Here is a 25,140-nt window from a genome sequence, read left to right on the forward strand (position 1 = left end):
TGAAAATTACTTCTTTCTCGAAACCTATGGCACTTCAGAGGGAGCCGTTTCTAATAATGTTTTATAACGTCAATCTCTCCCCATTACTCGTCACCAAGAAAGGTTAATGCTAATAATTATTTTGAGTAATTACCAATAGTGTCCACTGCCTTTAATACTCTGTATACAAACGTTTAAATGGTGAGGATTCGAAAGCCAAAAGGGTTGCCCTCTGTCCTCAACGAGCTTAAATGTAAGATAAATGCACTGTATCTCAGCAAAACTATGTATGGGTTTGAGTTTTTGCTTTTAGAGTCTGATTTTCAATTTGTGCTTTCTGTAACTATTGTAAATTTAAATTTCGGTTCGTAAATTTCGTTAAAATAAGTTAATTGGTAACATAATATGCGATTGACCCTTAACTCTATTAATCGTTGCGGTAGGCTGTTTGCTACTAAGGATTAAGACTGCCGCTAGCTAGCGGGCTTGCTCGGCGGTCTAGTGGTAAGACAACTGCACTGGCAATGTGTATGTCGTGGGTTCGAGTCCCAACCATGTTTTTGGAACCCAAGAAAGTTCGAGTCCCAACCATGTTTTTGGAACCCAAGAAAGTACCGAGTATACTGTGCTTAATTAACATCGGAGTGAAGGGTAAGCAAACAAATTATATTCTTCATCCTCGATGCTAACCAATGACATACAACACTTCAATCAGTGAAATCCAAAGCACTGACAATAGCTTTCAGGGATGGTGTATTTATTAATCTTAGTGATGGGAAGTTGACTTCAAAGAGGTGGTGCATTGTCGAACCAATCGAAACTGAGGACGGAACGATTTGTTGTGTAGTTTCATAAATTTGAAGAAGAAGGATCGTCAAAATTGCTTTTTATCTTTTATAATAATGTAGTAATAATTTGGGGTGCTAATCGTCCTTACTCGCAGCTAGAGCTGAATTGCGAAGGACGCGGCTACAACGTGTTCGAGAAGCAGTCATGCAAGGGCGCATTCAGCTGCCAGCCACATCAACCCATTGTGACCACGGAGCACAGCCAAGATCGAAACTATTTGATTTTTTCCCCGAGGGAGGAAAACCGGATAGTCTGGAAAACCCTCGTGGCACAGCAGAGGACCAACGCACAACTCAACTCACATATGGCCCCGACCGGGAATCGAACCGGGGTCACCTTGGTGAGAGGCGACCGCTTTACGCATAAGCCAACCGTGCCACCCAATCAGGATAAACCGATAACTAAGGGATTTGTCTGTGAACAAAATAAATATATATAATTTATGTAAACAACATGCTGACTTATTATGTCATGTTATGCTTCCAGCATTACCCTGAACAACATTTGACCTCTCACTACTTTTACCTGCTGTTTTCTGGATGCATTTCCAATGATTCCTAATTGCTCCTCTTTTTGCTATAAGTTGACATAATGTGTGTTTGTGCTTCGTCATGCCTCTGACGAAAGTCCGGTTTGGATCGAAAGCTAAGGTCATCTCACTAATTGGACGTCCTTTAATCTTTCCTTTTTTTTTTTTTTTTTTTTTTTAATTCTTACCCTTTTGAACCACGGCTCCGGCTTTGGATTCGGCTTCATCAGGCTCCCGCTCTTTCGTCTGAAGCCCTGAGCATGTACGCAATGCACGCGCAATTTCCGAAACAAGTGTGAGCACCAAGCTATCGGGCCTTAGCCGAATCTGGAGCTGAGAAGCCGTGGTTTTTCGTAAAGGTCCCTATAGCTACCGCGTAATGATCGTCAAAATAGACATTTACATTATTGCAAATCAAACCGCACTCGTTAGCATGGACGGCCGAACGTTAGTAAAACATACAATCGTGCAAGCAGATGTTCCGACCAAGTTCAACATATAAATAATAAATCTCACATGATTGTTTGCTTTGTAACTAACAAGTTCAACATTATTTTTGAATAGATGTGTGACATTGACCATCTGTTTTCTCTTTGCGTTATTTTTTTATTACGGCTTTTAATAAAATAAATAAATAATTTGTTCATTTATATTGCGCTCATTCCATAATATGTACACAAGCGCATAACAAAATAATTATAAAAATATAACATTTTACAACAGGAAAATATACAGCAATCCAAACAAACTGAAAATACAAGAACCTTACAGAACAATCCGAAGAGTTAAAATTGCAAAACATTAAGACAGACCAAAACATGCTTTTGCATAATTTTCCAACCTCGGCTGGCAAAAACATACTCGTGCTGTGACGTAGCAATAGAAAGGTATATGGTCGGTTTGTTGTATCCATGTTGTCTCATCAGTTTCGATGATTTGCACCCCAAATATCCAAATCACACAACAACAGTTGATGACGTCACGATGACGTAACAAAGAAAAAAATACTAGCACAGTCTGTAATACTATTAACCAAAGTCGTTAGGAGAAAACCCTCAATTTTGGGCTGCGTTGCTAAATCGAGCAGCTCCGGGGGGAAATAAATTACATGCCGGAACCCACACCGGGCGCGGTCAGAAGGCAGTTTGTGTTACGGATAAATAACTGTGTTTTGGAGGAACAATTAATCTAATGGTAAAGATTGAAACATTCTTAAAATGTACACATTTTGGTTCACTACTAATAGGCTAAATCAGATTATGTTTTTGTATGCATGCATAGTAGGATTTTTGTGCACACATTATAATGGGTTCATGTAGACTAATCAGCCACCCAACACTATGTTTCAATCCCTGAGTTCACTCACCCAGAAATCACTATACAGTATAAAAAGGTGAACAAAACATCAGCAGAATTGATCCAACCATTTTTTAGTTATTAAAAAAGAAAGTTTATTAAAAACAAAAATACGAACCTGGTCCTTCCTCCCACGCCCCATGGCTGCGCCGAGAGTTAAGAACAATATTTTTGTATTTAGTTATGTTGGTGTTACGCGATACCTGATGACGTCATCGTGACGTAGAGGTTGATAATATAAAACATTGTGAGAAACGGCTCTCTCTGAAGTTACATAGTTTTCAAGAAAGAAGCAATTTTCCACGAAATTGATTTCGAGACCTCAGAATTAGATGAGGTCTCGAAATCAACTTGCATCTGAAAGCACACAACTTCGTGTGACAATGGGTTTTTTTTTTTTTTCTTCCATTATTATCTCACAACTTCGACGACCAATAGAGCTCAAATTTTCACAGGTTGGTTATTTTATGCATAATGTTGAGATACACCGTGTGAGAAGACTGGTCTTACCAATAGTGTCAAGTGTCTTTAAGACTAAAATGGTCGCAGCTTTCAAGATATTGAACATGAGTAGTAGGAAATGCATTTGCTATTATAAAGTCGGGATGTGTTTTCATTTCAGGACAACAAAAAATACACTAAAATGTCCTTCAACAAACGTGGTTGTGTTTTGTTTTTGTTTAAACTTTTAATTTTTAATTGTTGGTATCCCTCCTCGGGAGATTATGAAGGAAGTTGAAGTAACAGCTGGATGTTCTTGTGAACTAGGGCATTCATTATACAATTTCTGGTACTGCATTTCGGAAACTATAGCCTTCGCATTCTACCCCTCGAACATTAACTTATTCTGAAGCGAACCGGTGGTTGACAACTGACCGGTTCAATTAGTATGCTCTAATCGTCTTCGGAATAAGGCTGGATGATGCTTAATATTAAGTACTGCCTATGAGTACAGTATCCCCCTTTAAAGACCATGGACACTATTGGTAATTGTCAAAGACTAGTCTTCTCACTTGGTGTTTCTCAACATATACATAAAATAACAAACATGTGAAAATTTGAGCTCAATTGGTCGTCGAAGTTGCGAGATATGAATTAAATTAAAAAACACCCTTGTCACACGAAGTTGTGTGCTATCAGATGCTTGATTTCAAGACCTCAGATTCTAAACTTGTGGTCTCGAAATCAAATTCGTTGAAAATTACTTCTGTCTCGAAAACTACGTCACTTCAGAGGGAGCCGTTTCTCACAATGTTTTATACTATCAACCTCTCCCCATTACTTGTTACCAAGTGAGGTTTTATGCTGATAATTATTTTGAGTAATTACGAATAGTGTCCACTGCCTTTAATTAAGTACTGCCTTGAGTACAGTGTTCCCCTTTGACTAATACGATCAGAGCATACCTCTTGTCAAGCCGAGTTGTCAACCACCGGTTCTTCTCAAATTCAACACGGCTTGTTTAGCCTGGATCCCGCCTTTGAATGAAACGTAAATACCTATCGTTTTTTTACCGTTTCATTGTTTTAATCCTATATGTATACAACAAAAATTACCTGCGCAAATCTTAATCTAGTATTATGAAGCGTTTTTTAGATACAGCCCCAAATCCGAATCGGTTTAGTCAACGCAGGAAGAGTATTTCGTAATTGGAATACACAATCTGAGGTTTTCTGACAGTAACATATCTCAATTTCATATTTTCAGGGATACAACTGGTATTACTTTGTCCATCACTTCGAAATGTAACTATTCTCTCAGAATGCCTTTTTATTAATCAATAGCTGTTGAACTTCTAATTCCCTTTCAAGATGAACGAAACAGACATCTAGAGTGGCTATATATAATAGGATGCAGAAGTGTCCCATTCCCACTGTCATTCTCGCCAAAGGGCATAGCCGTAGCCGAGAGCCATTTTAGTCGGATGCGCCGTCTGTCTGTACTCAATCTTTATGTCAAGGGGTATAAACGCCAAGCTGGCAACAGCCAACATCTCTGAAATGAACAATGCGTCTATGTATTAGTTGTACAAATCACCTGCTTGTTATTCAGTAACTAGACAACGACACGTATTCTACAAATGTTGATATATATAAGCGACAAGCCTGGTATAATTCGAACCCACAATCCTGTGATTGCAAGTCCGGCAGTCTAACCAGTGGACCACGGTGACGTAACGTTACGCAACCCCCCCCCCCAAAAAAAAAAATAAAAATAAAAATAATAATAATAATAATAATATTAATAATAATAATAATAATAATAATAATAATAATAATAATAATAATAATAATAATAATAATAATAATAATAATAATAATAATAATAATAATAATAATAATAATAATAATAATAATAATAATAATAATAAAAATAATAATAATAATAATAATAAATAAAAATAAATAAAAATAAAATAAATAAATAAATAAATAAATAAATACATAAATAAAATAAATGCGGGTGTCTATTTTAGCACTTATGGGATGCTGCCACCGGCTAAGAAAATAGATGACGGTCCTTTTGTAATCTTACAATTAGGCATGTTTACAGCGTTTGACAAAATGCAAACTATTTTGCTCTCTGATAATTAACGACTGATCATCACCGGCTTCCACAACAGAATGAAGTTAAGCGTCCACTGGCAGCTCTGTGCCTTTCTCACTGCACTATACTATTACAGGCATATACTCAACCACTACAAAGGTTGTAGCTCTACTGTTGTTCTGTGGTATTTTCACGCGTGAGTGGACCAAGCCTACAGTCTTTTCTTATTCATTTAATTACACGGCCACTTACTTGAAGGAGTGGGGAATTATGTTAATGGAGATTTAATACGTTGTAATCAGTGACTCTTCAGCAAGCGCATGCTCATACCCACTCAGGACTTCTACTTGGTCATGGTCATTCATCAAGACACGTTGGGGTGAAGTACAACCTCGGGAGTAGCCTGAACATGTGACGTCACAGTTGATGCGGACAGGGGACCAGTCTATCACGGGAGTTCTAATAATTGAACGTCAAGGAACATCCTTGTTCGATCATTCAAGGGATTATTATTGTTGTGGGTGTCTTCGCTGGAGCGTGGTAACTTCCCTGTACTCCGTTGCTGATCTATACCGACAGATTCGTCGCAAGCCCGGGCTCCCCCTAGAGCTGAGATCGACATGAAGTTACCTCCAACGACTGGATACATACGGCTATACACAATGGATCACATAGGTTCATAAGGTACGGTGGTGTATTATTAAGATGCATTAAACCACTTACTCACCGATTTTAGTTTGCAGCACATTTCGTTTCATACTGTGACCATGGAGGTAGAAATCTCAAAGCATATTGCACCAAGTACCAAATATGCTGGACTCGGGGTATTTTGGCACTATGTAGGGGGCTATTTGCACTCAGGTACGACTATCTTGAGAGATATACTAATTGGAAAATACACAGCCTGTAAAATACATAGATAGAAGCCTGTACTTACCTCTACTGATTTTTTTTTTTTTTTTTTTAAAGTTTCGTTTGGAGGTTCGGAGAACCGAGGAAATGGCTGTTGGTAAAACTTGTATCTATGGTAATCGCTGTGCGTTTGCGCTTATAAATGCTGGCTAAAGCTTACAACTGCTGGTATGATTGGCCCTGTCAGCTGTTTGGCAAGGGGCGCATTCTATAAGGTTAACCATATTCAGGGTTTGTACAGAAAAAAAAACTTTCTTTGTACTTTACCAGCCATTCAAAGACAGTGCCACGATTAAAACAAAAACAACTATTAATGGTAGGGGATGTTCTCAAGACTGTTTACTTTTGGTTATTATTTTTTCAAAGAATAGTAGCTATGGATTAAAACCAAACTCATTGGAAAGGAATGGTCTGAAAAATACCACTCTTTATGAATCCTTGAAATCAAAAATAAGGTCTCAGGTTTCTTCTTCAATAAACTCGATGCTAAAGGCACTGGACACTATTGGTCCTTACTCAAAGTAATTGTTAGCATGAAAACTTACTTGGTAACGGGCAATGGAGAGCTGTTGATGGTATAAAGCATTGTGAGAAACGGCCCAACTCTGAGGTAACGCAGCTTTTGAGACAAAAGTAAATTCTCATTGAATTCGATACATCAGCTGAGGTCTCGAATTCAACATCTGAAAGAAAACAACTTGAGTGACAAGGGTGTTTGTTCTTTCATTATTCTCTCGCAACTTCGATGCCCAATTGAGTTCAAATTTTCACAGGTTTGTTTTCATGTGCACATGTTGAGAAACACTAAGTTAGAAGACTGATCTTTGACAATTACCAAAGGTGAGCCTTAAAGAACAAGATGTATAGCTCGTTAACTTGGTTCCTGGTTTAGTTTGAATTAAGCGTTGTGTAGCGTTGCTTTTGCATGGGCGTTATTGCTTAGGAGTAGTCCAAAGAGAAATTGCTTTGCCAAAAGAATACAAACAATAAATGTTACACAAATTTAGTGTTTTTATTTTGCACAGTTTTGAGCTTTATACAATTTTTTTAGCAACCTTAGTGAGGATATGAAATGGCAAACTGTTCTATTCTCATATGCCAATGGAAACTAAATGTCTGTTGTTTTATAATGCGGACAATACACTTCTTAATTATAATTACAAGCTCTAATTATTTCTATGAAGGACTTTTACTGAGTCGAGAAGACATACTTCGTCATTAACCACACTGCCAGCACCCAAAAAGGGAGCTCATAACAACTTAATTGGGCTATTAATATCAAGTTCTAAACAACAAACTGTTAACAGGGTAGTTTTTACATACTTTGGGGTTGAAAAAAAGTACTAGAGCGGGATTTAAACCAACGACTTCCGGTTTAAAGCCATTGGACACTTTCGGTAAACAGTATTGTCCAAGGCCCACACTTCGTGTATCACAACTCATATATAAAATAACAACCCTGTGAAAATTTAGGCTCAATTGGTCATCGGAGTCGGGAGAAAATAACGGGAAAACCCACCCTTGTATCCGCACGTTTCACCGTGTCATGACATGTGTTTAAAATAAATCGGTAATTGTCGATATCGAGAATTGATATTTTGTTAATGTTTTCTCAAAAAGTAAAGCATTTCATAGATTAATATTTCAAGAGAAGTCTTTCACCATGAGGGACACACTCCAATGTACGATACGACCTTGGAAGCAGCAGCAAAAGGGATCAACTTAAGTGGGTGCCATTTTTTTTTTTTTTTTTTTTTTTTTTTTTTTTTTCTATCTAGCGTCAAACCACAAGGGAAATTTACGGCTGAGATGGTAAATTTTAATTAGTTTAGGTTTAACAAAGAAAAGTTGAACATCAAGAGAAGTCTTTCACCATGAGGGATACACTCCAATGTACGATACGACCTTGGAAGCAGCAGCAAAAGGGATCAACTTAAGTGGGTGCCATTTTTTTTTTTTTTTTTTTTTTTCTATCTAGCGTCAAACCACAAGGGAAATTTACGGCTGAGATGGTAAATTTTAATTAGTTTAGGTTTAACAAAGAAAAGTTGAACAAAGACAAAAATGAACAAAGACAAAATTCGTGTAAGGGTTTTGTTGGTTTGTTATTGAGTATTGCTCCGACTATAGTGTATTGCTGGGATTTGATGGGTTGATAAGTTCTTATTAAAGTACAGGGTACCTTCACTAAAGAGGCAAATTTGTGTGGATCATTGTGTTCTACTTTTATAACCATATGCATTTTGTAACAAACGGTTACAAACGCTTTCCAAAGACCAACTCGACCGATCCAACGTGTTCCTTTAAATAGTATGAATTGAACAAAACGAGGACGACTTAGTTGGTCTACGCAATTGTTGAGTACAAGTTAAAGGCATTGGACAATATTGGTGATCACTGTTAGCATACAAACTTACTTGGTAACAAGCAATGGAGAGCTGTTGATAGTATAAAACATAGTGAGAACTGGCTCCCTCTGAAGTAGATGTAGTTTTCGAGAAAGAATAAATTTTCCACCAACATATTTGAATTGATTTCGAGACCTCAATTAGAATGTTAGGTCCCGAAATCAAGCATCTGAAAGCAACTTCGTGTGACAAGGGTGTTTTTTCTTTCATTATATCTCGCAACTTTGACGACCGATTGAGCTCAAATTTTCACAGGTTTATTATTTAGTGCATAGTTGAGATACACTAAGTGCGAAGACTGATCTTTGGCAATTTACCAAACTAGTCCAGTATCTTTAACTGTTTTCAGCGTGCAGATTCGTCCAAGGGTTGAGATTTGTTAGGTCGGAGGACGGATTGTGTGCGATTGGTGGGGGACAACAATTACAACTTTAAAATACCCTAAATGCATAGACCTAGATAGTGGATTTGTATATGTTATTTAAAAGCACTGGATACTATTGATAGTTACTTCAAAGAGTCATAAGCATACACAAACTAAATTGGTAATGAGCAAAGAAGATTTGTTTAAGACATTGTGAGAAACTGCTCCATCTGAAGTAACCTAGTTTTTAGAAAGAGTAATCTTACTTAAATATTAAATGACCTCAGGCCTTTAGGTCTTTCAATATTTGTTTAGGCATCGGAAAGCACACAAAATTGTGCATCAAGGGTGTTTTTTCTTCTTCAGTATTCTCTTGTAATTTCGATAACAAATTGAGTCAAAATTTCCACAGGCTTGTTATTTTATGCATAGTATTGGCATTAACGAAGTGAGAATATTGGACTTTGGCATTAACCAACAGTTTCCAGTGTCTTTAATTGAAAGAAACAATATGACTACCAAAACAATGATCTTCATCGTCACGTGGTGATCGTTGCTCGGTTCCCATTATTAACATTATCGAAGGTATATTAATTTTGGTTTTACAAGCTTCATAACAACCGGGCAATCTCAGTGGTCTAGTTGTTAAGAAACTAATAGTACAGTCTACAATTGAAAGGGTAATGGGTTCGAATCCCACCCAAGTAGTATGCATGTTATGTTTTTTGGGGGAAAGTACTGAGTTACAATTCATACATACACATATGTGTTGGGGTAAAACCAAAACTAATGTTTCCTTCATCCACGATGCAAATTTTAACATTGAAAAATAGGGAATGTAGTTCTAATTTCATCGTCTTAATAAAGGGACATTACTTTTTGTTTCTCTCCCAACTTTTAGGTTTAGCTGCAATAACATGAGACGTACGTTCGGAAGGATATCCATGGACAACAAAGAATTTACATTCGTATTTCGTGGAATTCAACAGATTATAATCCCGAGGTGACTTGGAGAGAGCAGCGAGATGCGAACAGAGATAGCTAAGGTGAGAAAATAAGACTGACTGTTTTTTTTTCTTTGGGGAGGGGCAAATATATCAGCAGATTGAAGTATAATCTGAAAGGCCATCTCTTTGTATTATTACAATTTTGTCAACATAACGACATCACTGAAGAAGCGCGTAGCTTAAATAATTTGTTAAAACTCCGGTTTAACCCAAAACATGTCGTTGCGGTACCCACTGCTTAAATATAGGATTCGAACTGCATCTAGCTACTGGAAAATCTCGCTGGTCTAGTTGGTAAGATACCAAATTTATACTGGTCGTGGTTCGAATCCCAAAAGAGTGATTTTCCTGTGATTTTTTTTTCACAAAAGTCTGGAAAGTAATTATCAAACAGTGCCTACACACGTCGGTGTAAGGGTAAAACCAAAATGAATCTTCTTTATTCCACGATTCATACTATTTAACATCATGTCTTGCTCATCATCATTCTAACCTCCGTAATATTTTAACTATGAAAGACAATGGACACTATTGGTAATTGTCAAAGACCAGTCTTCTTACTTGGTGTATGTCAACATATGCATTTAAATAACAAACCTGTGAAAATTTGAGTTCGATTGGTCGTCGGAGTTGCGAGATAACTGTTAAAGAATGATGGAAGAAATACACCCTTGTCATACGTCACACAAAGTTGTGTGCTTTCAGATGGTTGATTTCGAGTCCTCAAACTCTAAACTTGAGGTCTCGAAATCAAATTCTTGGAAAATTACTTCTTTCTCAAAAACTACGTCACTGTAGACGGAGCCGTTTCTCACAATGTTTTATACTATCAACCTCTCCCCATTAATCGTTACCAAGAGAGGTTTTATGCTGATAATTATTTTGAGTAACTACCAATAGTGTCCACTGCTTTTAAACTGACCTGCTAAACAATAAGCCAGTGGCACAATTTTCCACAGGAGACTGTGAAGAATAAGTCCACAGATATACAAAAAACCATGATGTTTCCCGATTATGTCTGCTTTCAGAAATCAGGAATAGACAGTAGACCTACCCAATGCCGGTGTCAGATGCAATTGTGTCCGCCATGCAATACTGTCCGCTCCGGACACTTTTGCATATGCAATCGTGTCTTTGGCTTTGCAAAAACCGTCCGGTGGACATGTACATGACTGTACATGTATGTGCGCGCGTAAGTGAGCGTGCATGCACTGAACCTACGTATTATGCAGCATGAATAATCACGTATTTTATGATTGCAGTGAATACCCAATGGCCGAACATTTCCCGTAAACATTCATTTCATGCACTTTTATAGCTTGTACAAAAAATGGCGAACGTGTTCCGTCGCCAAGGGCTAAGAAACACGTTTAATTTACTGCAAGGACGGTTTTGCACGGGGGCGGACACAACTGCATATGCAAACGTGTCCAGGCGGACACAATTGCATTATGCAGCAGCGTCCGGGCGGACAGAATTGCATATGCAAAACCGTCCGGAGGACATTATTGCATATGCAATAATGTCTTCCGGATAGTATTGCACAGAGGACATAATTGCATGCGACACCGGACTTATGTCAGCCTATGGGGCCACATCAGAAGAAAAAAATACATTACTAAAGAATCATTGGATCACGTTCAATACATTGGAGAGACCAATGTATACACGTTTGTGAAGTCAAATACAAACAAGATAATCAAACTTCTCTTTGCTGGTAAAATTCGTTTTGCTTTGCAGTATTTTTTTCATCATATAAGTCACTCGTCCATACAAAATGCTCATGTTTTTAGTCTGTATATTTTTTGTTGACTGGTACAGCGCTTTATTTGATGAAACATGTTTAGGATATTGTGTGTATTTGAATGCTACACGCACATTGAGCAGCTGTCAAAATGAAAAGCTTTTGATTCACTTTTCTAAAATATGTCTTCATTTCAAAAAGCTAAAGCCGTCAACTTGTGTATATAACTTATTTCCAAAAGTACAGATCCACCCCGACAATGAAACCCACCTTCCGGGCGCCACTTGTTAATCCCAGTCTGATTTATAATGTATCACAGAAGCTCCTGTATAATCGACGAGGAGGATTAATGAAAGGCGCCAGCACAAAAAAAACATCACGCCGATATATCAAATAAATTTAGTTAAGGTGGGTTTTTCAGTTTAAACGGCACTGAACACGTTTGATAAACGTCAAAGACCAGTATTCTCACTGGGTTTTCAAACATATGTATAAAATAAAACATCTGTTAAAATTGTGACTCAATTAAATGAGCGAATTTGCAAGAGAATAGTGAAAGAAAAAACAGTTTGCTTTCAAGTGCCAAAGGGCTTCAGGCCTGTGAAGTCTTTTACTATTTGAGTGAGAAATTATCCCTTTCCTAAATAAAAAACTACGTTACTTCAGAGGGGGCCGTTTCTCACAAGGGTTTGAGAATATCAACAGTTAAGGCCCGGTCACACAGGCCCCGATAACGAGAACGATAACGAGAACGATAAAAATGCACGCTCTCGATTGGTTGAAATGCTCCACGCAGAATACGCCCACGCTCATCATTCAACCAATCGAGGGCGTGCATTTTTATCGTTCTCGTTATCGTTCTCGTTATCGGGGCCTGTGTGACCGGGCCTTTATCCATTGCTCGTTACCAAGTATTAAGTACTTGTTGAGCAAATAATTATTTTAAGTAACTACCAATAGTGCCCAGTGCATTTAAAGCCAGCGAAAGTCAGGTATTAAGGGATTACTCAGGAATCGAAACCAATGATGCATTTAAAGGCCTCCATCAACTAGTCATGACTCAGATTATTGGCAATACAAACTTACATGTACGTGGTAGAAGTACAACAGCTTTGGAAAGTACGATGCACTTTGAGAAACAGTTCACTTCGATTTATTATTATTACGGTTATTGAAAAAGATATAACTTGTTATCGTGTATAAAATTTATATTGGTTATTCCTATTAGTAAGGGATTATCATACTACGTGGACGTAAGTGGCTCCAGACCACATTTTACCAAACAACTTTCTAAATTTCCAAAATGGCTTTCATTGCTTGTTTTTTTTTCTACCAAGATTTGTTTCACATGAACCTGCGAAAGCAAAATACCCTTCACGTAACTCTGACTGTTGGTAAACTCCATAGTTAGAGACACCAAAATGCCCCGAATCCCATTATCTACGGCATTGCCATCAGCCTGCACAACCCCCATGTATAATTCTAAGCGTAGTTGCGTCACCATTCACAACCCGTCTAATGTTTTTGAATAGTTGGTCAACTCAGTGGCAACATGTTAGACAGAGAGCATGCAGGGACGTTTCTATTTCGGTCTAAGTCAAGCCTTCAAGCCAACATACAAATAAAAACCTAAACAAATTTCAATACGTACTCGTACATATATAAGTATTTCGGCTGGGCTCTTTTAAAGGAACACGTTGCCTTGGATCGGTCGAGTTGGTATATAAAAAAGCGTTTGTAACCGTTTGTTATAAAATGCATGTGGGTAGAAAGATGTTGTAAAAGTAGAATACGATGATCCACACAAACATGCCTCGAAATTGCACGGTTTTCCTTTTACCTCGTCGACTAACACGGTCGGCCATTTATGGGAGTCAAATGTTTGACTCCCTTAAATGGCCGACTGTGTTAGTTCGCACAGTAAAATGAAAACCACGCAATTTCGAGGCAAACTTGTGTGGATCATTGTATTCTACTTTTAAAACATCTTTCCAACCATATGCATTTTATAAAAAAAAACGGTTACATACGCTTTTCAAAGACCAACTCGACCGATCCAAGGCAACGTGTTCCCTTAAGTCTGAGACACACGACGAGCCATTGTCCAAACTTCTTTGCGTTACAAAAGCTTGCAAATTGCAAATTTGTTGACTAGATTAGTTTTGCAAAGATCTTTGTGTTTTTTTAGTGTGGAGGCAAACAAAAATCACATTTCAGTAGCCTTTCTTCTTATTTTTCTTGCAAGCAAAACAAAAGAAAATACTTCATAACAGGTAGCCAAGGGCGCATCTAGCAAATTCTTGCATTCGGTTTAAAAAGCTTTTAACTCCCGTCTGCGTCCAAAATTTTAAAGTTAATATCAACGCATCATATTCACAATGCCTTTCCCTTAAAATCTGATCAAAATTAGCTGGCCATATACCATTGTTGTCCAGAAATGCCTTCCGTCCAATTTAGCGATTACTACCTTTGTGTTACAAATAGTGTATTCAATAAAAATGCACGGATCATCAATTAATAAACAATGGGCAAATATTCACTTGCTGTTCAACAGTAGGCTATTCAAGTTTAATCAGTTTAAATTTTAAACCGATTTAGTTATTTAGCTATTTTTGAAAAGATTGTATGTAGGCCCATGGAGGAAGGAATAGAAGGAGCTCGAACGAAGGGACTTCAAAAGTCGAACCTGCGGTACCGCGGTCGTTTAATCAGTGAAACACCACAAATGGTAAATGAAAACGTGTATATTCACAATTCTGGTATCCAATGACTCAACTTTACACGAAGGCAACTGTGCAGAGCGGCGGTACCGCACGTTCTGTACAAAGAAATCTAATCCTGCTCGTTAATCGGCCGTCCAGCTGGAGGTCTCCTATCTTTTTCCACTGGTTAGACGGGGGCATTGTCAGGGTATTCTTTTGTTACTCTGCGGTTTTGCGGGTCGTTCGAGCTCCTTCTCTTCCTTCCTCCATGGTAGGCCTAAGTACTTCTGCGAAAGGTACAGGTCTTTTGAGTCATGTGAGATGCCAAACCCTACTGTGTAGCTGCGCCTCGGGAAAATAAAACGCTCATGGGATCACCTCGGGAGTCGTAGTCTTAACCATAACACTCGAAGCAGTCAGTATTTGTATACTATCAATAGTAATGTCCAGTTCCTAAGGCCAAGGTAAAACATGTAAAGCAGCGGCTTTCACTAAAGAACGCTAGAAGAATTTATAGATACGGTAATTATCATTTAAATGATTTTAACACTCCCGGGAGATGGTGCACAAATTAATCAACATGTTAATTACCGATTAAATTAATTCTTCAAAGAAAGTGCAATGATCTGGGTCATAGCGTGAAACATCAAATCGGTGATCTTCTGTGACCCTCTGACTCCCCCAATTATCAAAACCAATTGGTACGGTTCCCGCTCTTTCCAATATGCAGCAGTTCAGTTATGGAACAGTCTTCAAGAGGTTGTCAAACAAAAACATATCTATTTACTTTGTACAATAATGGTTGATTTCCTTTTACAGCACATAGGGACATCACGGTGATTGCACAGGGAAAGAAAACATTTGGTAGAAGAAATATTATTCCAACTATATTTACCAAAATAATTTCTAAATACTAGTTGGGCAGCTTGCTTGCAACCTATATTGACAGACACACATAAATTCATCAGATCTTAGGCCCCATGCAACCGCAAGTTGTTATAAGAGAACGGTTCGTTTGTTATAATAATCTTTAAAAGATTAAGACAACTTTAATATAATCTGGGTCAACTATACTAAGGTTGAAATATCACGCCGTTCCGCCCCATCCTAATTATTGTTTGCGTTTTTCATATTGTTTTCAAAGCAAAACAAAGCAACACTGATTCGACGTGAACGAAAACCAAGCTTTTCGTAATATCGTGTTGTGCTTGTACACGAAGGAAGGGTTTGTCCATTGTTTGATGAAGCCTTCCTCAACCAATTACCACTCTCTTTTCCTCGTTGCTTTTCTAGTCTAAGTTGTCACGAAGTCGTGTTTGTTTGGATTTCGTATTTCGATCTTTTCTTCTGATTTCCTCTTCTGGCATTCTAACCTTCTCCTATTTTTATTTCTAGGTTACCATTTGAATAGTCTTTTGTTACACATGTCACGATCGATATAGATGAACAAACACCTTTCACAAAATATTGTCAACATAAAAATCGGCAGAATGGGTGAAGGGAAACTCATTTGCTCATGGGCCTGTCTGGTGATTTGGGTAAAACACACGTAAATTAATATACCTTTAAGCGCAATTTAATTATGTCTTTGTGCAGGAAGTTCTATAAAGCGATTGTTTATATAGATGCACAATCATGACAAATACATCGCAGTTTAAAGGAACTGGACACGTTTGGTAATACTCAAATATCATTAAAACTTCAATATCATTGTGATAAACTACCCCTCTGAAGTAACGTAGTTTTTGAGAAAGGAGCAATTTCTCACTCAAATAATCTGAAACGACTGTTCCACGCATCTGGAAGCACACGTTTGTCTATCAAGGGTGTTTTTTTTTTCAACTTTGATGACCAATTGAGCCCTCTTTTTCACAGGTCCGTTTTGTATGCATATGTTGGGTTACACAAGGTGAAAAAATACTGGTCTTTGACAAATGCAAAACGTATTCAAAACGTATTCAGTGTCTTTAAGGTTCCATTGACGTTTGCTCCACGCCCCGTAGGGACTCCCTACATCAGGGAGGCGACGCAGCGTCTCGTAGTGTCCCAGTTCGCATCAGCTTGACAGTAAGTCAATTTAGAATCTTCCCGTTAAAATAGTTTGTCAGTGACAGCGTTTACACATCAAGCAGAAACGGTATTGAAAATAATTAAACCATCAGTTTATTAGTGTTTGCTCATACGACAGTTACCAACCTTCACTGGCACGCATCCAATAATTTGAGCATATCACCTTTAAATTGACAACATCGGATTGTAAAATAATTTGGGTCATTTTGTAAACTTATACACCCTGCTACTTGTCAAACACATTGTTTTCAAACAGTGATTTTAAGACGTTTGCAATACATCGGTAATGTATTTGTACACCATCATAATTGGGAAGTTAGTTATTATCACATTTTCAGCGATAACGATCCAGGGCTAGAATTTGCTCTTGCAACCAAAATTTCGAATGATTTTGTTAGAATTATTGCAACTCAACAACAGTGATTACTTGTATAAGGTGAACACATTTTCACATCATAGATTATATTCAATCGTTGCGGTACCCACTGATAATTTTAATTGCTTCTCTCCACCCAGGGGTAAATGGGTACATGTGAGGGCAGAGTTAGTTATTGTGATCGATTAGCCTTGGTTGCGCTACATATTTGGCGGCACAGGCTGTATACCCCCCCCCCCCCCGGGAGCTGAGATGGTTGAAGGAATGGCCCAGTGACCAGGGGGTAATAATGTTGAAGCGCCATGAACGTCACTGCGTGACGGACCTGAGCGCTAAATAAGAAGCCACTATTAATATTACTATAAAGCATAGGATTCGTACTGCCTCTAGCCTAATTCAGGACTACCTATGTGAAATCCACCCCTGAGCGCTTTATAAGAAGCCGCTATTATTATTGTGACTATAAAACATAGGATTCGTACTGCCTCTAGCCTAATTCAGGACTACCTTTGTGAAATCCACCCCTGAGCGCTTTATAAGAAGCCACTATTATTATTGTAACTATAAAACATAGGATTCGTACTGCCTATTGTCACCGGGCAATCTCGTTGGTCTCGTAGGTTACAGCATGGTTACAGTGCAAACACACATCGGAGTAAGGATAAAACCAAAAGATTAAATTGATGAAAAGAGTTTAACTTTCAGGAAATCCGTAAATGGACCCGAACTGATGCACGAAGTGTCAGAGTAGTCCTCTTCTGTCTCTATTGATACACCATCCATAGTTGTAAGCAGATGTTTTAAAGACACTGAACACTATAGTGGTAATTGTCAAAGACCAGTCTTCTCAATTGGTGTATCTCAACATATGCATAAAATAACAAACCTGTGAAAATTTGAGCCCAATTAGTCGTCGAAGTTGCGAGATAACTATATCGAAATAAATAACTATCGAGATAACTAACACCCTTTTCTCACGAAGTTGTGTGCTTTCGAGACCCCAATTTCCAAATCTGAGATCTCGAAATCAAATTCGTTAAAAGTTACGTCTTTCTCGAAAAATACGTCGCTCCAGAGGGAGCCATTTCTCCTAATGTTTTATACTACAACCTCTCCCAATTACTCGCAACCAAGTAATGTTTTGCGTTGTTGTTTTGATTATTTACAAATTACATATTACGCTCGGCCTTATCAGTATTCTAACAATTTGTGTGGTTTGCTAATTATATATATTTTTTCTGCCGGAAATGTCAATGAGAACTGGAATGAGCGTCTGGTGAAATGGATTGGACCGCTGTTTTGATTGTTGACATATTACTTATTACGTTTGGCCTTACCAATGTTCAAACAGTTTTTGTTTTAATATTTTGAATATTTGTGTTGTGCCTAAAATGTCAATGCGAACTGATATGAGCGTCTGCTGAAATGGATTTCATCGTCGTTTTGATTATTTACAAATAATTAGTTGCTACGTTCGGCCTCACCAATGTCCAAACATTTTGAATATTTGTAATACGCTTTGTGTGTCGGAAATGTCAATGCGAATTGGGCATGGGATGAGCGTCCGTGCTGTCAATATACAAACCAACCAATCGTAACCACCAACGTGGAACGTTCCTTCGCTGCACGGATACACAGCAGTTCGTTCATGACATGTCAATCTGTCTAAAGGGTAATTAAAGGCACTGAACACGTTTAGTAATTGAGAAGACTGGTGTGTGGCATGCCAAAGACCAGTCTTCTCACTTGGGGTGCGTTTTGGCGGCTGTAACCGATAATTGTTTCTTAGGTCATAACCAAAACGGTACCGAGCTCACAACTCGGTTATCGTTCAGTCTGAACAGCAGAACCAACGACCAACAACCGAAACAGTTTTTGGTTACCGCCGCCAAAACGCATCCCTGGTGTATCCCAACATAAGCATAACATCCTGTGAAAGTTTTGGCTCAATTGGTCATCGAAGTTGCGAGAAAATGATGAAAGAAAAAACACCATTGTTGGACGAATTTGTGTGCTCGCAGATAGGAATCTTTTAGCTAAATGACTTTTAATATTTAAGTAAGAAATTTCCTCTTTCTCTGTCATTATCTCTATCATCTTTCTCTATTTTTTAATATCAACAGCTCCACAATGCCTGTTACCAAGTCAGTTTTTAAGTTGATACATATTTTTATTTATTATTATTGTTATTATTATTATTATTTTTTTTTTTTTGGAGGGGGGAATTTCCAAACATATACCTTCCCTTTAATACACATGAGTTCAAAGGTTGGCTTTGCTCTTCTCGCGTCAACCTTGTACTGAGTCATAGAGCCATCAATAAGTCAAACCACAAATTATTCACTAATTAAGTCAATTCTCCAAAGTGTATTGACTGTGGTAAGTCGAATTCATTGACATCCTAGAATGGACCAAACTAAGGGGGTCGGGTCCCATATGTTGTTTTCTTTACACGGTTTGTTTCAACCAATATAGACCTTTTTTTTGCAGCGACTGTGTTGCCAACCCAGGTTAGAAAACTATGGAACGCCATACACGCAAATCAAAAACACATCTCTAATGTTTGTAACAATGTTGTAAAAATTAATCAAACAAAGTGTTGATTTGGTTGAAATCAAGACAACTAATTATGGGAGGTATTTTATTAAATTGAAAGTTTGCAGAAATCGTGAATTTGTTTAGAATATCTGTTTAATACAATGGGGGGTTTTGCAAACATTCGGCCGACTATGCCAACCAAGGTGATTTGTTTATCAACAAAAGAAAATGTTGGCCTGTACGCCCGCTGATGGGATAAAATTTCTGGGTGTTGCCATGCAAATAAGAGCTTAGATAGTTAGAGTAATATATTATCAATTACTGTGTCGCTAAATAATCCAAATAAGCGTTAGACAACAGCTTGCCATGTGAATAAGTCACTAAAATGTAAATATTGATGGGAATTTCACAGCAATATCTTTTTACTTTACCTTAGATTGGTTGGAATTACTGGTAGTTTCAAGGATTTGTGTAGTAGGGTTGCCATAAACTTAATAATATTGAAAATTAGTTTGGTTTTAAGGTGCACATTGCCTTCGGAATGTAAAGCTGCTTGTCAATGAGTACTGGTTGGCAAGATACACTTTACGGATTCACACATAACATACCTCGAAATTGTGATTACAAATTTTATTTTGCAAAGGCCTCTGCTTTGTGGAACCGAACCGTGTTATAGTTCACGATGTGAAAGGGAAATCACACAACTTCAATAGCTAATTGATCGAACCATTTTATCCTATACTTTTGTAAAACATATTTCGAACCAACCGTGTTTGAACACCCTTCAAAAACGCCCATTAAAAAGGCAGGGTGTCCCTGTACAGTATAAATTAGTTTTATAAAATGGGATTACTTGTTTGCAATGTATATACCTAATCATTTAAAAGCTTCGTGCGATAGTTTTATTTTTCAACTTAAACCGATACCCCATTCTATTGATGATAAGACGAAATTCATATTATGTTCGTTTTATCTGATGGGCACAAAACGAGCCAAATGGTTTGTAGTCAACGTTTTGTCGTTGCATCTTTTTCATACTAAGGCAATATTTCTTCATTCTGCCTTCTCGCTATGTGAGCCTTTTCTCATGCATGCATTATAAGCAAAACAATAGATTGAAAAAGTGTGTTAAGTTGCATTATACCGAGTATTAGGATTGTTTTTGTTCACTTATACTAAAAGCAAACTTTCACAATCGAGGAGTGTAAGCTATTTTGAGATATGGTGAAAACATTACAGTAACACTGTTTGGTTTTGGTAAATTATTATGTAAATATCCAAACCAAACATTGCATTCCTATTGTGGCTTACACAACCTCAAAAAAGCTAATTGGCCCTGCCAGCAGTTCTAAGTTGGCGAGAAACTATTCAAAATAATGGAATGAAGATTTCTTGTTGTTGTTTTTGTTTTTTTTCATCAAAGCATAATTTTGACTGCTTTTTGTCAATTTGTATCATCTTTGTTTGTTTTCTTTCAGGATGTTGAAGAACGACACTGAGTTACCATCGGTTTGTATACTCAACTGGATGAATCAAATGAAATATTTGGAGTAACACAAACAGTAACTGCCTTGCCAGTGAGTGCCGATCCAGCCAATCAAACTGCAAGACCTCAAACTGAATAACGAACGGGAACTTCAAGGAATGTGAACACCTCGCTATTTTCGGCACCAGGATCATGTTGTGTTCGAGACCAATGGCAGCTACGTTTTAAAACAACAATGGCGTTACCGAATACATCTATGTTGGATTATGTGACATTATCCACCACCATGACAACATCTAGTAACATGTCTGTTGCTATGGGAGATGATGATGACAACATGACGTCATCAATACCAAATATGGCCACCGATGTTCCTTTTGAAACGTACCGGTACATCCTCGCGGCCACCGTTGCATTTCTTATATTTCTTGTTACTGTCATTCCCAACATGATCATCATCATATTGGTTGTCATCGACCGCAAGCTGCGAAAACTCAGTAACTATTACATCATCAGCCTGGCAACCGCGGATTGCATTGTGGGAGCTCTGGTCATGCCCTGCATGGCCTCGTATACGGTGTTGGGCTACTGGGCTCTGGGTGGTATCATATGTGACCTGTGGATTGTGTTTGACTTTATGTGCTGCACCGCCTCGATGCTGAGTCTATGCATGATATCGCTGGACCGCTACTGGGCCATTACACAACCTCTCAAACATATGGGACGGATAAGCCGCAAGAGGGCGCTGTTCTTTGTTGCGTGTGTATGGACCATATCAGCTGTGTGCTGGGTACCAGCGATTGTTGTATTCCGCTTTGTCGAAGGGAACTTTGCGCAAGAGAACGAATGCTCGTATTTAACTGATCCCATTTATGTACTTATGTCTTCTATATGTATATATTACATCCCAATGTTCGCATTGGTTTTCTTGTACATGAAGGTGTACTTAGCAGTGAAGAGACAATTTAGAAATATAGAGAGTCTTGAAGATTGTAAGGAAACGAAGGGAGATAAGTATAAAGGTCAAGTTGTTGACCCTGACTCTACCAATGGAAAATCACATCGCACCTGTAAGCGCACGGACGATCCCTTGGAGCTTGTCTCAACGCATGCGTATCAGAACCGTGGATTTAGCTCTGGTAGATCGTCTGAAACCCAGACGTCTCATTGCGATAGTACAGTCGAGACAAGGGCAATCGACTTTGATATCACTACTGGACAAAATGGCGGACTCGATAACTCAACTACGCGCCTGAGACCGTTAAACGACACAGTGACGTCACTGTCTTTATGCGTAGCTACAATGAACCCGGATTCGACTGCAGTAGAGTTGAAAAAGTTGAGACTGCGCAAGATTCGCGCCAAGTACGCGGAAATTAACAGAAGAACCGCCCGAACCCTCGGCATCATCGTGATCCTTTTCCTCATCTGTTGGCTCCCATTCGTTGTCCTATTTCCCATCAATGGATTTTGTGAATGTATACCAGGGAAACTGTACGAGGCTTCCTATTGGTTGGCCTACTTGAACTCGACCCTTAACCCTTTCCTGTACGGCTTCAGTATTGACTTCAGAAAGGCATTCAGAAGACTGTTCTGCAGGAAGTGCATCTCGAATATCCACGAAGTCTCCTCGTTTGACGATGGTATACTTGGTGAAAACAAGACCTGAAGTACATTCTGGACGCTCCAATTGACATTTTTGAGATATGGTGGATATTACAAGAGTGCACTGTTTGATGTGGGTGTATACAGTGACATTTATCCAAACTCTGCAGTGACACAATATTGTGTCAACCACACCTCCAAATGCATTGTTGGACAACCGTGCATTTACTATTGTGTAGGATTTAGACGTTTTTGCTTGGAATGAACGTATTAATTGCATTCGAGCAGCTAAACAACGTATGCATTACTCAAGTTGACTGAAAATATTCTATAACCTGCTTGATGAAATAAAATGCTGCAAAAGAAATGTCTAAGCAAAATATAATCTGGGTTTACTAGGCAACATGTGACTAATGTGGTAGAAGGTCACAATATCTGAAAGCTATTTGGCAGAAAATGCTGCAAAAGAAATTTCAAAAAGCAAATGGATACCAATAGACATGTTTATATTTTGGCTGGTAGGGTGTTCTTGGTATAAACGAGATTAATTTTTGCCTAGCGCTTGGTACAAGTTTTTTGCAACTGAGTTGTGTTATTATAGTATATTTAATTAATTTGTCTGGTTATGGCACAAATAGGAACTCGAAAAACTAATGATACAAAAGATGAATGCACATCAATCGCCATATTTGATAATAAACAATGAATAAGTGCACGCGTGTGTACATCTCTCATCCAAGGAGAGCCTTACCATGCGTGCACGTTTCATCAAAGATGGCGGTCATGACGTCATGTATACATTCATATTATACAGTGACTTAGTGAACAAACTGCACAGCCAAACATTTTACCCAAACCCAACATTGTCAAAGTATTGTGTCCACCATTATCTCAAAATGGCTAATTGGCTATAGCACGAATGAAGTGTAAACCATTCGAGCATTTAAAAAAAAACAGTTAAAGGCACCCCTCACTGCCTGTACCCAAGGTTTTTAGAAAGAAAAAAAAATTGTGCGAGCCCAATCAGCAAGTATACGTTGTAGATTCTTTGAGTCTCAAGGCAGACAATACGTAAAGGTGTCCAATTAGTGTTAAACAAGAAAAAAAGATCAAATAAATTCCCTGCAGTAAATGCTCAACACGTCAAAAAGTGACAGACATAATTAACTTCACTGAACAGCAAACAAACAACTCACAGTTGTAATTTTTATCAAGGATGTATTAAAGGCAGTGGACACTATTGGTAATTACTCCATATATTTATCATCATAAAACCTTTCTTGATTACGAGTAATGGGGAGAGGTTGATAGTATAAAACATTGTGAGAAACAGCTCCCTCTGAAGTGAATTAGTTTTCGAGAAAGAAGTAATTTTCCACGTATTTGTTTTCGAGACCTCAAGTTTAGAATTTGAGGTCTCGAAATCAAGCATCAGAAAGTACACAACTTCGTGTGACAATTGTGTTTTTTTCTTTCATTATTATCTCGCAACTTCGACGACCGATTGAGCTCAAATTTTCACAGGTTTTTTATTTTATGCATATGTTGAGATACACAGACTGTCAAGATTAGTCTTTGACAATTACCAATAGTGTCCACTGTAAATTTTTGTCAGGGACATAAGTATGGCTGCAGTCAGGAATAAAGTGTTACGTCAAATCCGTCCTCCATCCCACATTTCAGCATTGGTTGTTTAAAGGCACTGGACACGTTTGGTAATATTAGTCAAAGACCAATAAATGCATACAATAATAAAGCTGTTGAAATTTGGACTTAATTGAGACCCTTTTTGCACCCAAAATAGTTTGTGTGCTTTTCAGATGCCTAACAAAATGTGTAAGAAAATCTGTAGAAAAGCAGCCAATTCCACAAAACTTTACGCAACTGCGTATTAAGTCCACGTGCGCAACGTTTATGGCGTAACTTGGACTTACACAACTGCGTAAAGTTTCGTGAAATCGGCTGCAGGGCTTTCTCAAACTCTGCGTTCGGTACTTCAGAGTGAGCTGTTTCTCACCAGTGTTTTGAGTTGTTACCAATAGTGTTTATGCCTTTATTCATATCTTGAAGAAACAGTTATGCAAGATGTATTTATTTGACGTTTTGTATTGAAATATGGAGTCACTGTTTATTTATTCATTGTACTTAACAAAACACCATCAATGATTTATTGATGTTTACCACATGCACAATATGTCTTAGTTTTATAATTGATAATACAAGCACTACGTTTTCTTGTTCAATAAGCTGCAAATTACAAAATATTTAACCAAAAAAGTAGACCATTCCTAAATATATGTTCACAACATACCGTGCCTCAAGGCTTGTTTTCGAAAGCAGAGTCGTTGGTTTCTGTCCGTAATGCTGATTAACGTGTGCTTTGTATCCACAGATTATATAAATTATTTTATTTAATATTATTTTTCTATCAAACGGAATATTTATAAATGTGTTTGTGACTGAATCACCATGATTTTGAGCTTCTATGGTTACCTTTTTTATTGTGTTGATCCTGTTGCTTTAAACATTTGTTGTGCCTTTATGGTTCCTGTTTTTGGTAGTTGTTTACTTGAATATTTAAATATTTATTAAATTATTTGCGTGTATTATACGTAATTACTGTTTGTGGATGTTTAATGTCCAAATAATAAAGAATAACAATGACATA

General features: G+C 37.9%; 1 protein-coding gene across 1 annotated transcript; it reads left to right on the forward strand.

The window, feature by feature from the left end:
* Positions 1–5,659: 5,659 nt before the first annotated feature.
* LOC139939145 (probable G-protein coupled receptor No18) lies at positions 5,660–25,140 on the forward strand. Its single transcript, XM_071934904.1, has 3 exons — positions 5,660–5,944; positions 9,846–9,990; positions 20,860–25,140. The coding sequence occupies exon 3, from the start codon at positions 21,103–21,105 to the stop codon at positions 22,534–22,536; it is 1,434 nt and encodes a 477-aa protein (XP_071791005.1). The 5' UTR covers positions 5,660–5,944; positions 9,846–9,990; positions 20,860–21,102; the 3' UTR covers positions 22,537–25,140.

This window comes from Asterias amurensis, chromosome 6 (assembly GCF_032118995.1).
Source record: "Asterias amurensis chromosome 6, ASM3211899v1".
In the NCBI taxonomy this organism is placed as follows: Eukaryota; Metazoa; Echinodermata; class Asteroidea; order Forcipulatida; family Asteriidae; genus Asterias; species Asterias amurensis.